This window comes from Enhydra lutris, unplaced genomic scaffold (assembly GCF_002288905.1).
Source record: "Enhydra lutris kenyoni isolate GAN:26980312 unplaced genomic scaffold, ASM228890v2 scaffoldscaffold25, whole genome shotgun sequence".
Taxonomy (NCBI): Eukaryota; Metazoa; Chordata; class Mammalia; order Carnivora; family Mustelidae; genus Enhydra; species Enhydra lutris.
Window position 1 is genome coordinate 24,545,805 of NW_019154109.1, and position 15,577 is coordinate 24,561,381.

Below are 15,577 nucleotides of genomic sequence, written 5' to 3' on the forward strand. Positions count from 1 at the left end.
CCGGCTGCTTCTGTTAGAGCGCAAACGCCTCCGGCCCCAGAGCAGGAGAGGCCCACCGCACACCGAGGGAGGCTGCAGCTTAGTGTTCCACAGCTGGGCCCGAGTCTCACCCTTCTGCGATCTTGTGCCCAGGAAGGGGCTCTATTCTCTCTAGGCCCTCACATCTGCCCCCCTGCAGGAAAACAAAAAGCCCAGTGCAGAGGACGGACAGGAGCCCGAGTGCGAAAACGCATTTGCCCAACACCCCATCGATGTCCGTGGGTGCCAATCAAGGAGGAGCGCCCCCCCCCCCCCCCCCCCAGCGCCCCCCCCGCCCCCGGCCCCTGCCCCCGCCGCCCCTCCCAGGCTCCCGACCTCCGGGGGGCGGTCACGCAGCGCCTTGGGCTTCCGGGACGCGGGGCCCGCCGCCGGCAGCGCCCCCGGGGAGGCGCGGAGTCGGCGGAGCGCACGCGGCGGCCCAGCCCCGAGTGAATCAAAGCAACAGGAGCCCGTGCGCGGCGGGGCGCGGCGGCGGCGCCGTGCGTGGTAACTGACAGGCACCAGCTGCCGCGCCGCCCGGACGCGCTATGTGGCCGCTCCGAGCGAGGGGCAGATTCCAGACTAATCCCGGAGGGCCGGCCCAGCCCGAGCTGCCCGGGCTGCGAGGAAGCGATGAGCGCTCCTGTTAGCCCGAGTTGAAGGCAGCCCCGGCGGCGCTCGGGAGCCCGGGAGGCCGCGCTCTTCCGCAGACGCTCGGGAGAGGAACATGAACTGAAGAGTAAACATGTACGGGAATTATTCTCACTTCATGAAGTTTCCCACAGGCTTCGGCGGTGAGTCAGGCGCCGGGGCTGCCCCGGGGTCCGGCGTGCGGGGTGGGGGACCTGTGTGGAGGGGCCGGAGGGGAACCGCGACCTGCGGGCACGCGGCTGCCAGTGAATTAGGAGGAGGGCAGGGATGTTCGTCTGCACTGGTCGTGTGTTTCCGCGGAGTGTGTCTGTGCGTGCAGGAGAGGGAGGGAGAGGGGATGGTCGGAGGCGAGGATCCGTGCACAGCAGCATGAGCGAGCAGAAGAGAGAACGTGCAGATACCCCACGGAGCGTTCCAGCCCACCTGCCCGGGAATGGATCGGAGACCCAGACGGAGCGAGAGCGTTGTTAGAACCCAGTGTGTTTGTGCGGGTGGGCAATGTGGAAGAGTCAGAGGGTATCACTGGACGTACCTATTATCCAACTTGTAATGAGAAACGTGCTGAAAAAGGCTTTGCCTCTCTATTAAGAGCCCCTGCCATACTTGGTAACAAGGGCATGCTTGTTTTATTGAAACGCAGATCTCCCTACAATCGGATTTTTTTTAAAAAGAAAACGGAGCACTTGAATTTGCCACCCTGTTTTTCTTCCTCTGTTGTCTTCCCTTTTGATTTGCTAATAGCCTCGCGCCCCCTCCCTGCTGCTTTCCACTGCCAGGGTCCCTGCTGGCAGTTCTGTTCTGAGGGTGGAAGGTCGGTTCTGGGTGCGGGAGTCTGCGCTCCCGGGACTGGCAGGCTGAAGGTCCAAGTCCCCAAGCCCGCGAGGGCAGCCCCTGCTCACTTTTCAGGGGCCGCCTTCCGTGGGACTCGAGGCTCCCTCGATTCAGTGGCAGAAGCAGTTCAGCCGTCCAGCTTTGAATAAATGGAACCAACAGCTGACCGACTGGCCTGTCACTTGTCAGCTGGTGGCACGAAGCTTGTGCTCTTGGGAGCCAAAGAGGAGCTTTTGCCCTGCGGATGCTGGCAGACAGGACAAAGCAGAAATTCTTGTTAGGTCTTGAGAACTGAAAAGTCCCTGCTCTCCCGACCTCCTGTGTGGACAGATAGGCAGTTCATCCGAGGGCTGGGGTAGGGGGGTACAGCTTGCCTCCTTGGCCATGCAGAGCCCTCTGTGAGGCATGGAAGGACGTTGCAAGGTGGCCATGGTCCCTGCCGGGGTGGTGGGTGGTGTTGGTCTAGGGGACTTGCTCTTTCATTCAGGGTGCCTTGGGGAGTTTGTGAGCCAAGCGTGGTATTAGGTTCTGGGAAGACAGATGTGAATGAGACACGGGCTCTGCCACTTGTGCAGAGCAGGCTTATCACACAGGCACACTGTCATATTTCTGGCTCTGTGTGCTTTGGGGTGCAGGAGGAGGCTGTTGCTGGGACTCAAGAGGTGGGGGGCCACAGATGTGTTCCTGGAAGAGGGGAAGTTGAAGTCGTTGGGGCTAGTCTCATGCTATGACCCAGTGAGAGTGGTGGCCAAGGATGTGACCGGGACATCTGATCTCGTTTATAGTTGGGTCCTGGGTGTGAAAAGCCTTCTCAGCTCCTGTCTCGGTCCCATTCACAGTTGAGATACTTTTTTCTTTTCCCTCTGAATTCAGTTGTCTGAGGTCAGAGGGATGTGCTTGTCCTCGAGGTTCTTAGGTTCCCCAAGGTCTGGGAGGCTGTGGCTTCATGAATGTCATGGAGACCCTCTGAAGCAGTGGGAGTGAAACAGGGTTAAGGGTGGAAAGATCTAGGGAGAGCTAAGAGCAAGGCTGGATAAAGAAGGTCTAGCGCCAAATTCAACCGGGGCTGCCTGCTGGAATCTCGAAATGTTAGTCTGCTCAGGGACCTCGAAGAGTGTCTTAGACCTCCCATTTTTGGAGTGGAAATGGAGGCCTCGACAAGGCAGGGGCCAGTCTAAGGCTACATGGGCTTGAATGTGAGAGAACCTTCCAGAAAACCTCTGACTCAAACTTAGAATAGTACTCCTTTAATCGGATCTAGTGCAAGGAGCATGAAAGGGAGAGAGAAAGAGCAAGAGAACTGGAGTTGGGTTCACATACCAGCTGTGTGGCCTTAGGCAAGGAATTGCCTGTCTCTGAGCCTCAGTGCCTTGGTCTCTGAAATGGAGCTGATAATCCCATCCTCAGGTATTGTTTTGAGACTGAAATGTGCGAACATTCAGAGAAGCAGCCACTTTGGTACTGTCTGTGTTTTTGGTCCGTAGTAAAAGTTAATATTTTCATCTCTTCCATTTTGCTCAAGCACTGATCATGCAGATTAACCGAAAAATCAAACGTTACTGGAGAATAATGAATTAGGAATCTTGGGAAATAAAATGAGGTCCACGAAGGTGCGTACACTTTTGCTGGTTTGGAGTCTCACGATTGTGGGGGCTCTGGTGGTTGGTGTAATGAGTTTTCAGAGACAAGGAGACACAGCAGTGCAGCCACAGAAGAAAATACATTGATGTAACACGGGGAGCCAGAGGGAAAAGGGCCACTAGGTTGTTTAAATGTCTCCCTCTGATGCGACTTTTCCTTGTTCCCAAGGGAGGAGAACAATTATTTTGTTTAGTTCTGTTGATGTTTTCCGTTTTGTTTGCGTGCACCGGCTCAGAGTGCTAAAACACTGAGCCAGAGCACATCCCCTGCCCCCCTGCCCCCCAGCTGCAGGGAGGTCTGTCTGAGAACTTGGCACACCCCCGAGGCACAGGGAAAACCTGAGGACTGGGGTGGCTGCCACCTGCAGCGCTGGCACAGAGAGAGGAAACACGTATATGCAGTAATTTCGTGCCTGCCCCCCTTGCCTTTTTATACAGCAGCAAATGGAGCCTCAGGGGGCTCCTGGGATCCCCTGTGAGGAGCTCTAGGGACACAAAGTCACCCGTGGGAGATCGCCCCGGGGATCGTGTCTGGGGCTGTGCTTCCCAGATGTGAGCTCATCGTCCCATCGGTGAAGAGGGGCTGGTTCCTTGGGCCGAGCTGCGGTGACTACCTGGGTTGCGGTGGTCGCGGTGGTCGCGGTGGTCTCTCCGAGGTGCCCCGGTGCCCAGTGCCCCGCCCTGCCTTGTGACAAGCAGAGAACCCTTCCCTCCTTCTCCGCCTGGCTTTGCCAGCTGCTCAGTAAGAGATTTGTTTGCCTGGAGGAGACAGTTGCTGCCTCTAAGAAGATGGCAAAACAAAGCCTGTAATTCCCCCATCCAATTGTGCCGTAATCCTCCCGGGGAGAGCAGGATCGGGAGCAGGGGGCTCGCGTTTCAGGGAACAAGAGTCGCTGCAGCCGCCTTTGCGCGGGGCCTGCTTCCCTCGCGAGCCCTTGACCCTGAAGTCTCCTGACAACCCTCCAAGGAGTCACCACGAGGATCCCGCTGCTTTTAGAGGCGAGGAAGCGGAGGCACCGCACGGTGTGGTAACGTGTTGAAGGTCTCGGGGCCGGAAAGTGGCGCTGGTCGGGATTTGAACCCAGGCCATTGGGCTCCGGTATCCCTGGTCAGCTGAGCTGCCGGTCAGGGCGTCTGTGGACCACACACTTGCTCCGGGACAGGCCGGGAAGCCACGGGAAGCAGCGCAGGCCTTGCTGGGCTGAGGAGCCCTGATCCCGCTGCGGCCCTGCCCTGTGGCCACAGGCCTGTGGCCTGGCCACTGAGGAATAAAACACAGGGGAGTTCGCAGTCACTCAGCAGCAAGGGACTCTGCGGCCCTGCCTGGGGCTGCCCCTGGAGGCCCACTGATTTGCAAGAGTCCTGCCCAGCTGGCCCTGACATTTGTGTGGAACACTCTGCTTTTCCCCTAAGAGTCTCCTTAGAGGAGGGGTGGGTCGGAGTTACGTGTCCCCACGTGTTTGTGTGTATGTCTGGGGGAGCTGTGAGGATGTGCGTGGGTGTGGGAGCCGTGTGTGTGTGTGTGTGTGTGTGTGTGTGTACGTGTACACGGATGCATGCGTCAGAACATACTTCTCCCCTCCACAAATGTGTGGGTGGCTAATTGGGTCCTACCGTGGACGTAAGTGGTTAGGGTTTATGTCGGAAGGCGTAACTGTTTATGGGATTTAGGAAGGAACATATTTAGTGTAAACTATTTTCTGAAACATTTACAATCTTACCAGGAGACAGAGAGCTGAATAGGAACTGGGGGAAGAAATTGTGCAAAGACTAATCTAAATTCTCCACCTCTTCCTTCCCCTCATTATGTCGCTTCTGTATCTGCAGAGAACTTCGCCACCAGAGCTGGGTGGCTGGGATGCCAGGGGCTCCCAGGGGAAGCTGTGATTTTCTCTTATTGGAAAGTGGAAGACTCAGAGGCCCAGGGAATGTAAAAATTTATTTTCTAGAATGCCTGGGTGTGGGGGGCTCTCATGGGATTGGTCCAGGTCCTGGCTCAGCGGTCGTCACAAGAGTGAAATGGTAGCTAATGTATATTATGCACCTACTGTGTGCCAAGCCCTCCTCCACATTGCAAATCTCTCCTCGGCATTGGAAACACCGTCTCATTTAATATTCTCTAGGGCTCCTGGAGGGAAGGCACTACTGTTATCATGGGGAGTGATGAGAGTATCACTGTTGGACTAGATGACCAGAGTCACGGGGAGGTTTAGCAAACTGCTCAAGATTGCCCATCTGGTAAGGGGCAGACCCAGGATCCAAATCCAGGCAGGTGTGAGCTGCCTGCGGTGCTGGAGCCGTATGCCGCACCTGCTGTTTGTTGGGGGGTTAGGGTGGAGAAGGGGTGGGGTGCGGGGGCATGGAGTCCCAGATCTGCCACAAATGGGTGAATTATGTGTAATAACAGCAACTAACAATCTCGGTGCTCTGATCATAATGCGTTTTTTGGACATGTGTAATTACAGCAAATGACTGAAATGACTGGGTGTGGGGGCAGGGCACTGGGCACTGGGAGGTGCTAAGAAAACAAAAATCCAAAAAGTGTCCAGATGGACCCCGCTTTGTTCTAATACACGGAGCGCGACCTTGTATTCTAAGGTGGGGCTCAGCAAACTTTATGAAGAGCGGGAGAGTAAACCTTTGAGTCTTTGCTGGCTCTAGGGTCTCCTGTTGCAACTGCTTGTATCCGAATCTTGTCCTTGGGTGAGAGGAGCGGTAGCTGAAGTAGCGAAAGCTAAGGTACAGGGAGGTTCAGTGCTCCTGTCTATTTGCGAAGCCCGAGGGGGTCGTTCTGGAGAAGGCTGAGTGCTCTCCAGTCTGCAATGGTTCCCATCCCTGCCTCTAACCGGCCTCTTCCTGGCTTCCCCACCACCACAGGGCTGAGTCTTTAAAGCTAGACTGAGGGGCCTGCGGGTCGGGGTGGGGGGTGACCCCTTAGTTACAGGCGAGGACATGTGGGGAAGCAGGGTGGCTTGCCCCGGACCTGCAGCTGCTTGTGGTCTTCAGACTGGGGGGAGATGGAGGGAGGAGTGGGGAAGCCTCTGAGAGCCCTCCCCCCACCCTTTGGGAAATAACTCAGTTCTACCCACCCCACAGGGTCAGTGTTAACTTTCCACAGTGTAGGGGTTTAATAAATAAAGCCTAGACGATCGTAAACACATGGTAAAAGATCCCCCTTGCCATTTCAGAAAATTTGGAGACTATAGTTCTAAAGTCACTAGAATTTTGTGCGTAGATTTTTCTTAGGGGAGGTGTGCCTGTTCTTAAAGCATCAGACGGCACTCCAGGCGATCCTGATAAAGCAAAGGCAGACATGGATTCAGCGCATGTTACAGAAAGTTCTGTTTTCACAAATCATTCTGGGGCAAGCCTCCTGAGATCTGGCAGAAAGAGAGCTGGGACCTGGGACCTTCAACCCCTCCAGTCTTCAGGAGACCTTGGCCCAGGGCCAGTGACTTTGATGAGTCATGAACAACCTGGAACCCCTTGCTGTCCTTATTAAATACCTTGATTGAGAGACAGGGAGGGAGACGGGAAGATTCGAGGTGCGAGATCAAGCTCAAGTTCCTGATGGGATTTCAGAATCCAACATCTGAACTTGAAAAATGGAGAAGCTTGTGATCTTTAGTTCAGAAAGCATTTACTAGGAGTCAGAGGAGCGTCCCAGAAGGAGCTTAGCACATATGTTGGGATGTTTCTTCTAAGCTGTTTGGCTTGGCTTTCATGTCTACGAACTCACCATCTCCTTCATCTCCTTTGCTGGTCACTGGCGTCATTGGGAAGCAGTCTCTTAGACATTTGGGGGGTCATGGTACCTGTGACTTCTCAGCCTCAGCGATGAGGGGAGCAGAGCAAAGGTTAGAGTTCATCAGCAGGGAGAGAATATTCTAGACTGTGCTGGGAATGCCGATTGGTGGTTAGGCACACGTTGGCTAAGTATCTGGCTTGTGCAAGGGTTGTGCAGAGCTCCAAGAAGGCAGACCCATTCCCTGCCCTGAAGGAATGATAAACTAGTTACACGCTCTATAGTCTGCCTCTGTATAACATTTGGAGATGACTTATTTCCAGAAATGTTTCTTGGGACTGAGGTTAAGCGAATGGGTCCCAGGAATTTACGCATTTAGACCCTGGGAATAAATGATCCTGTGTGCCTTGCCTAATGTTAACGTGCACTAGGGGTGTTGTTTACTGTATTTTAAGATGATTGCAGTCTTTAGAAGACTTGTTAGAGGAGCCCCTGCTCCAGGATTTTGGCCTCCCTCTCCCTTATGAGTTAGACACAGCGTAATATCCACCTGTACCATCAAGGTTGATAATTTGGTCCTGGGTAGGAAAAGTGGTATGCAAGCAAGATGTCATTAATTACATGCAGAAAGGTTACCAGAAACTGTGCTAGACTCAACTCAGATTCTAGGTCTGTAATAGCTCACAGCAAGCGCTTACAAAGGTCACTTTATCATTCTGAACCTGTTTTTCTAAGTCGAGCTAATGGGGTTTATTTCTGCCCTACCAACCGCTCTGAGTCAGGTTCAAGCTTCCATGAACTAGGCACCGGCTCCCAGGAGGGACTGCTCTCTCCGTAGTGCCTAGCTTGGGGTCTGGTACATGGTAAGCACTCAACAAATATTTTTTTGACTGACTGAACCAATAACAGACACGGAAATAAACAGTGTATGGTTATGAAGAGCTTTGTGAGTGAGAGAAGGTATGTAGAGCGTGGAATGACCTTGAACCTGGGAGCCAGAAGACACAGTGTTTTTGTACTGATCGTGTAGCCTTCAGCAAGTCCTGCAAACTCTCTGGGATTATTTTCTTTTCTCTAAAACACGGTAATTCTACACGCCCTGAAAGTCAGGTTTCTAACCCTAAGCAATATGGCCTTACGAATTTATGACCTAACTGATTTGGAAAGGTGATTAAATTTGGTCATGGTATGAACTAGTTTGTATTCGCTCCTTCGCCGAAAAAAAAAAAATGACACACACAAAAAAAGTTCGTGGAACAAGTAAGACTGCAGAAGTGTTGCCCCATTTAAGTTACATCTGTTTTGAAGCAATTTAAAAAGCCTGGTAGAGAGCATCATTAGCATATTAACCGGGTGTTAATTACAAAGAAGTCTTTTAAAGCAGATTTTATAAAATCTCTGCTTAATAACCATTAGCTTGCGGTACTGGAAATACAAACTCTTCACGTGTGTTACTTAGAAGTAATAAAATTGTAATTTAAAAGTAATCTGCCAACTTGTCAAGAATTTAGACTGATTTTTTCTCTCAATTGATCGAAATGAGTAAGGTTTTGCTATAATTATATATAATGCTGGTGATAATGAGGCTGATTATCAATCTTTGCCTGCTTTTCACTACCCCCATCATGGTAGATTTTAGGAGAGATGGGGTGGGAGGGGCTGGCAGGATGGGAGCAGGGAGGGGCAGGGAGGAGGAAGGAAGATGGGGGATGCCACTGTGCTCTCCCCCTCCCCCAAGCACCGGGAGAAGCAACCCCATCTCCCACCCCAACAGCCCCAAGCCCTCCTTTAAAGGGACCTGCTGGAAGCCGGAACTGCCCTGGGAGACTCCGAGAGGCTGGTTAGGGGCGCGGAACCCATGAGCCGCTGATCTTTGCGTCCTCCCTTGCTGCTGAGGGGCCCTGGGCGCTGAGCCCCTTCTCCCACACACTCTCCACTTCTGTCACTTTGCTTTATTTTCCCTATTGAGAAAGCCAGAAAACGCTTCGAGAGCAGAGAAGGCTTCTTATCAAGAAATGTGGCTTCTGCTTCTGCTCCTTACTGCCTGGGAGTTGGGGACCTCCCACCTTGGAGTTGGCCCCCGTTAAGCTGTAGAGCTCTGTGCCTTGGAGACACCCTCCTGTCCATGTCCGGGTGGCCATGAAGCTCCAAGGCTTACGTGCAGGTGCTTTTGAACATGCCGACAGTGACTCAAATGTAAGAAACGTGGACTAGCAATCCCCTGGCATCCAAGTGCCCCTTCCACTGGAGAAGGGAGAAGCAAAGGTCAGGCTGAGCTAGGACTCCAGTGAATGGAGCCCCCCGCCCCCGCCCCCCCGCCCCCACCACCTTGGAAGTGGGCGGGGCCAGAGTCTGGGAGGGGAGTGTCTTAGTCAGAAAGTGCCAGGGTCAGGGGCATCTGACTGGCTCAGTCCCTAGAGCAGGGGACTCCTGATCTCGCGATCAGGAGTGAGTTTGAGCCCTATGTTGGGTGTAGAGATGACTTAAAAAAATAAAGTCTTTGTTTATGCACCACACCCAGTGCTCCATGCAATACGTGTAACAATCTTGGAACACTGAAAATAAAATCAAATAAGAAAAAAATTCTTTTAACAATGTGCCAGGGTCAAAGTCCAGAATAGGGAGGCAAGTTAGATTGGGGAAGGCAGGGAGAGCTGCTGGGAGGAGTCCCGGAGGAGGGCAGTTTGTGGTGGGGATGGGGCTAAAGCCCAGATCTGCCGCCTTCCTCCATTTAGACGCCACGTGTATAATTTACGAGTCCTGTTCCCTTGGGCGATGTCTTTAATTCCTCCGTACCCCAGCTTTTGCATTTGTACAGTAGAGATAAGCAAACCAACCTTAACGGGGCTTGTAGGTATGAAGTATGTCAATGTATATAAAGCGTCGAGAACCAGGTCTGGCTCCTGGCAATTGCTCAATGAATGTTGTATTCTTTTGTTGTTGTTCGTCATGGAAGGAGGTGCCTATTAGTGTCAGTTAAAGTGCCGTCCTGTGGCGGGCCTCTGCCTACCTCTCTCTGCAGCCAGCCTGTGTTAGGAGCCAAGCAGCCACGGGGGGAAAGATGACAAGTTTCCCTTACACTAGGAAGAGCAAGCCACGGGGCACCTGGGTGGCTGAGTCGGTGAAGCGATTGGCTCTGGATTTTGGCTCAGGTCACAATCACAGGGTCCTGAGAGAAGGCTCCTTATTCAGTGGGGAGTCTGCGGACGATTCGCTCCCTCTGCCTCTGTCCCCACCCCCTCACTCCCTGCTCCATGCTCTCTGTGTCTCTCTCAAATAATAATTTAAAAAAAGTATTTTTTTTTCTTTTTAAAGCAAGAACAAGCCAGGTGTCAGACTGATTCTGATTCTGGGGCTCACGCACCACGTCCCCCCACTGAGACAAGGAGGCAGGCTTGGGTGTGCGCTGATGCCCCATGGGAGAGAGTTGAGTGGGACTGGGCGGTGCGATGCTCCCTCGACTTCAGATGGAGAGTCCTGACTCAGAGATAGCGCCTCTTTACCTCCATCCCCTTCCCCGCGGGTGGGTATTAACCGGTGTCAAGCTTCCGTACAAGTTTCCGCTGTGCAGGAGAGCCGTGTTAGCAGGCCAGCAAAGTCCCTGCGTGGCGGCAAAGGGCTGGACACACCAGGCCACTTGCTCCCTTGTCTGGCCAGTTGGGAAGACTCACGCTTGACATTTTCCTTTCATTGGCTGAGGAGGAGGTTGCTAGGCAACTTCCTCACTTTGGTAAGAATTCTGTAGTTCTGAGTACCCGAGATTCTCTTTCTCAACAAGGCCCCCCTACACACACACACACACACACACACACACACACACACACGCATGTGTGCACACACAAGCAATTCGTTACTCAGAGATTTTTGCATTGGTTAACAGTGGGGACAGAGATTTCTGATGCAAGTGGTTTCTACTGATGAACTCTCTGTAGTAATATACATTAATTAACCAAAAAATGATCCCATCACTGCTCCCATCCCATTGTCAAGCGTCTTTTGAGCATCTGCTATGTTCCATGCTCGGGGCTGGTCCCGTAATGGGAATTGTGAACAGCAAGGGATAGAAATTAAAAGTATGTGACAACCAGGAGGACAGCAGACGGTAAGACTGGAGGTCACGTGGAGGACCTCTTTGTCCCGGGCCGGATTATGGGGTGATCTGGCCGATCCTAGGGGAAGGGTGGAGTGGCTGGGGTGACGGAGGGGTGCTCCAGGCTCAGAGCAGTGGTGATTTACTGCGATTTACTGTGTGTGGCCAAGACTGTCCTTAATAGAGCATTTAGCACGGGCCTGGCTCCGTGATCTTCTACACCGGCGTTCGAGCCACACACAGTCCGCCCCTCACAACATTTACAGGATAGTGCATTAGTGCACCTGCTGCTGCGGGGTCCGCAGTCTCAGGTGCCCTCAGCGATCCACCGAGGTGAGCGTGTGTGTGTCTCCACTTTGCGTGGGGAACTGCGTTCAGGCAGGTCAAGTTCCTTGCTCAAGTTTATGTGACTGGAAGGAGGCAGAGCCTCAAACCCAACCTAAGGCTTTGTGGCTTCAGAGGCCCGTGTTCTGCGGCGCTGCCCATGCAGACTTCAGGAATCTGGAGAGTTTAGGTGCCCCGCAGGTCCCCAGACAGCTCTGATTGCTGGGGACATGCAGCCTCTCGGGCTGCAGTCTGGAATCCCAAAGAGCCCGAAGGTCCGGCTGCCGACGACAGGGGCCCCTTGGAAAGCGGTCCGGACTCAGACCATGCCAGGTGGCTGGGACCTTCGGGGCTGCTCTGAGGTACCGCCGGACCGTAGCCTGCTCTGGGTTCACAGACCCGCAGCCGGAGGGGTCTAGGACACCCCGGGGCAGAATGAGGCCCAGAAATAAGAAAGACTTTTTTTTAGGTATGTTGCCCCGAGAGAAGATGCTCCTGAGAAAGACCCCTAGCCCTTCCCCATCAGATGCGTTCGTTTTTGTTTAAACAAATCCTTGCCTGAGCGAAGGGCGTCAGCTCCGCGGAGTGGAGGGTTTGTGCGTTTCCCAGGCATGTGGCAGTGGGCACAGTCTGGCGGTGGCCAAAGAGGGTTAGAGGGGGTAGGGTCAGGGAGAGAGCAAGACTGCTGGGGCCTGGACCAGGGCGGATGGGCCTGAAGGGACAACAGGGAAGCATTAGGGGAAACCTTGACTTCGGATCTGGACTAGAAACCGGGTTTCTGGAAAACGTGTGGTGGCTTTTGGTCCTGGCTGTGGCTCCCACGTGGCTTGAGAGAAAGGGGAGAGAGGGCTGGAGGCCGTGAAAGTGCCGTGGACTGCCACGCTCTGGCGTGTGTCTGTGAGGCCGGGTCCATTTCCCGTTGAGAAACACGCTTGTGCTTAGAAGCACCGCATCCACCTTTTCTAAAAGCAAAGCGCTCCTGTCTGAGAACCACTGGGTCATGGAGAAGCACAGAACCAACCCGCAATCCTGTAAGACACATCTGCTTTGTCGGATTTTATTATTATTTTTGTGAATGTGGTTCTAAAGTAGCCCACCGCTTCTGGACCACTGACTCAGCAGAAGCAAACCACGTTTTAAGGCCGTTGCAAACCGAGCTTTAACCCTGTTTCAGTCTGTCTCAGGCACGCCGGGCTCCTCACTGAGCAGCCAAGGCATATCCTGGTCGGTATTACTGTTATTATTATTATTATTATTAATAAAAACAGTGTACTTTTCATTTCAGTCACCCTCTCATCATCTTATTTTATTCCTGGAACAACTTGTGAGTTCCCCAAAGCCCACGTTCCTATGTTCCTTGTGCAGGTCAGTGTTTCTCCTACACAACATCCCCTTCCTCGCTATTCCCATGTGTTCTGCATATGGAGTACCCTTGGACTTGGACTTGGTCCTAGGTCACTGTACTCCTTTATTTTTAAAGATTTATTTATTTTAGAGAGTGAGAGTGTGAGCAGAGGGAGGGGCAGAAGGAGAAGGGGAGAGAGAGAGAGAATCTCAGGAGGGCTTCCCCTGAGCCTGGGGCCCAACGTAGGGCTCCATCTCATGACCTGGAGATCGTGACCTGAGACTAAACCAAGAGTCAGACGCTTAAGCGACTGAGCCACCCAGGCGCCCCTACTCTCTTTTTGAAAACTTAAATAGCTATTTTTAGAAAGGTAATCTTATGCAAAAATAGAAGCCTAGTCACTTGTTATTAATAGAAGGAAACTATAAAAATAATTATAGAACTATTAATATTTTTTTAAAGAGTTTGCCACATAAAATACTACCTAAAATGTCCCTTACGACTGCGTTACAGGTCTCAGACCTTGTGAACCCTGGGGTTGACGAAAGTGTGAAGCGAAGCCTCGTCCCAGTCTGTCTCAAAGCTCTGGGCCTGCGTTCAGGGTACAGAAGTGAAAGGCACGGGCTCTCTGAGAGCCACATAAAACAGAATAAAAAGGAGAGTAGGAGGGTCTTTTGGTTTGTCTCTGGAAAGCTGAAGCCAGGAGGGAACAGCAATTGCCTTCAGGTGGCGGGGCTGTGGGGGCGACGGGCCCGCCGTCCCAGCCGGGAGAGCGCGCCCCATCAGGGCAGGCGGGCTCCCGGCTCACCTGTCACATGTTATCTTAGGAACAGGCTCAAGATATACATTGGCCTCTTTAAATGTCACAGGCTTCCAGGGCCTCAGAAGAGTCTAAAATTGTTCTTTCCAATCAGTGGCCATCTGGGAAGATTTTTGGTTTCTCTGGCTCGAGTTCTTGGAAGCTGCCCTTTTCTCTCTCCTTCAGATAAACTTTCAGCTTGAGATCCCTTCATAATTGAGTCATCTTGTACTTTGTGAGGTGATGGCTCTCCAAATCATCCTTGCTGTCCTTGACAGCACACACAGGGGAGAGCGTGGGCTTCACGTTGACAGCTGGAATCTAAGCTCTCACTGAATACCCGGGCGGCTCCAGGGACCCTGCTGGGGGTGGGGAAGCAAAAACGGACACTCGTCTCCCTCTCCCAGTTTAATGGAAAAGACAGGGAAATAAATAAATATGGCGACACAGTTTAATAAATGCTAGGATATGAGTAAGGGCAGGCTGTTGTTAAAAAACGGAAAAGGGCATCAAACCAGACCAGGAACACCAGGGAAGGCTTCCTGGAGGAGGTAACACTTGACTTAGACCTTGAAGGATGAATCCGAACTTGGTAGGAATGGAGGGGAGAGCGAGTCATCCCGGAACAGTGTGGGGGTAAGGCTGAGCATAAGTTTTCTCATCTGTAAAAAGCTAAAATGATCCTCACAGGCTTATTGTCAGGATGAAATGAGTTAACATATGGAATTTGCCTGATGCTATTCAGGACATGTGATAAGGGTCTGAGCCGTTCATTTGAACCCCTTGGGCACTTCCTCTGTGGATCCACAGAGTGTGGTTCCTCTTCAGTTGTGCTACTTAGATCGGGTGATCGGGATTTAACTGTTTGTAAGACCATTGTCCCTGATAGATGGAAACTCCCTGGGTAGAATGATGGACGATCAGAGTTTCCTTGATGGTGGCAGTGACTGTTCTCTCCACTGGGAGACCTTAACCACGTTAGCAGAAGCTCAAGAGAAACTCCAGGCTGACATTTTTCCAGTGGAATATTTATGTTTAAGAGTAGTTGCACAGTATTTAAAGGGAGCACATCCTCCCCCCATGCTGCTCCTAATGCTACACTGAGTGACCCCTGAGGTCTCCCCAGGGTTTGGATAGCACCTCGCATCCCACATGTACCAGGTACTCGAGGTACCCCTTGAGTGACCAGGCAACCATGTGGGGAAGCTGTGCTGTGATTCAGGGAAGGCCGCCCTCTCGCTTCTCCGGTCTCTGTTTCCTGCTACAGATCCACGGGTTTATAGCTTCTCTCTTCTGGAGAGAAGGTTTCATGCTCTGCTCCTGAGAGGACAGCGGGGCCCCCTCCGTCTCTGTCACCTTGAGCTGTGGCTCACTATAAGGGAACTTGGAGTCAACTTACCTGGGAGAAATAGGACCAGAGGATCACGTGCCCAGGGCCTGTTCTGTGGACACTTGTGACCACAGCTCCCTGTGCTTGGTAGGGGTAGGAACAGCTTGGGCAGGCCTGTCTGCACTTGCCCTCCTGGGCCTTTTTGTGGCCAGTAAGCCATGCCCAGCCATCCTGAGTCTCCTTCCCTGGGTGCTGATAAAACCCCATGCTGTGGAGACAGGCAGGGCAAAGACCTTAATGGGCACAAAGTTGCAAAAGATACAGGTGGCCAAGGGTATGACAACAGTCTCTGCCCGCACCACCACCCTCGCCTTGCCATGGTGGAATGTGACCCCTGACAGCAGGAACTGTGTTCTCTTGGGCCCCTGGAATCGTACCTGCGTCTCAGAAAATGTTCATCGCTCATGAGCGAGTGAGCCGTTCCTGCCTCGCAGGCTCAGCCCGACCCCAGCTCTCCGAGCACCAGGAGCGTGGATCTGGGCGTTTCGGAGGAGCCCGGACACCTGCTCACTTCCTCTCCACGTGTGGGTTTGGACTTGACTCCCCTTCCCTGTCTGGCTGGCCCTGGCCACAGTCCCTTAGGCACCGGGGGCTCGTGGGCTGTGCCGCTTGTGGCCTTGGGTGTTGATGTGACCCAGTCCGAGGTGGGTTCCAGGCGGGCATCAGAGAACTAAAACATGGATGCGTGTTCTGTTGGAGAGCGGGTTCTTCCCGTGCCTTTAATCTAGCAGCTCAGTGGGGGTG

General features: G+C 52.9%; 1 protein-coding gene across 2 annotated transcripts in view; it reads left to right on the forward strand.

Annotated features, from left to right (window-relative positions):
• Window positions 1–504: 504 nt before the first annotated feature.
• Window positions 505–15,577, forward strand: part of LOC111151020 (retinoid X receptor gamma) — a 40,945-nt gene continuing 25,872 nt past the window's right edge. The window contains exon 1 of one of the 2 annotated variants that reach the window (XM_022508724.1): window positions 505–812. In XM_022508724.1, coding sequence (XP_022364432.1) covers window positions 764–812 — 49 coding nt within the window. In that variant the 5' untranslated portion in view covers window positions 505–763. The remainder of the gene's footprint in view (window positions 813–15,577) is intronic. The other variant, XM_022508723.1, reaches the window with a different exon arrangement.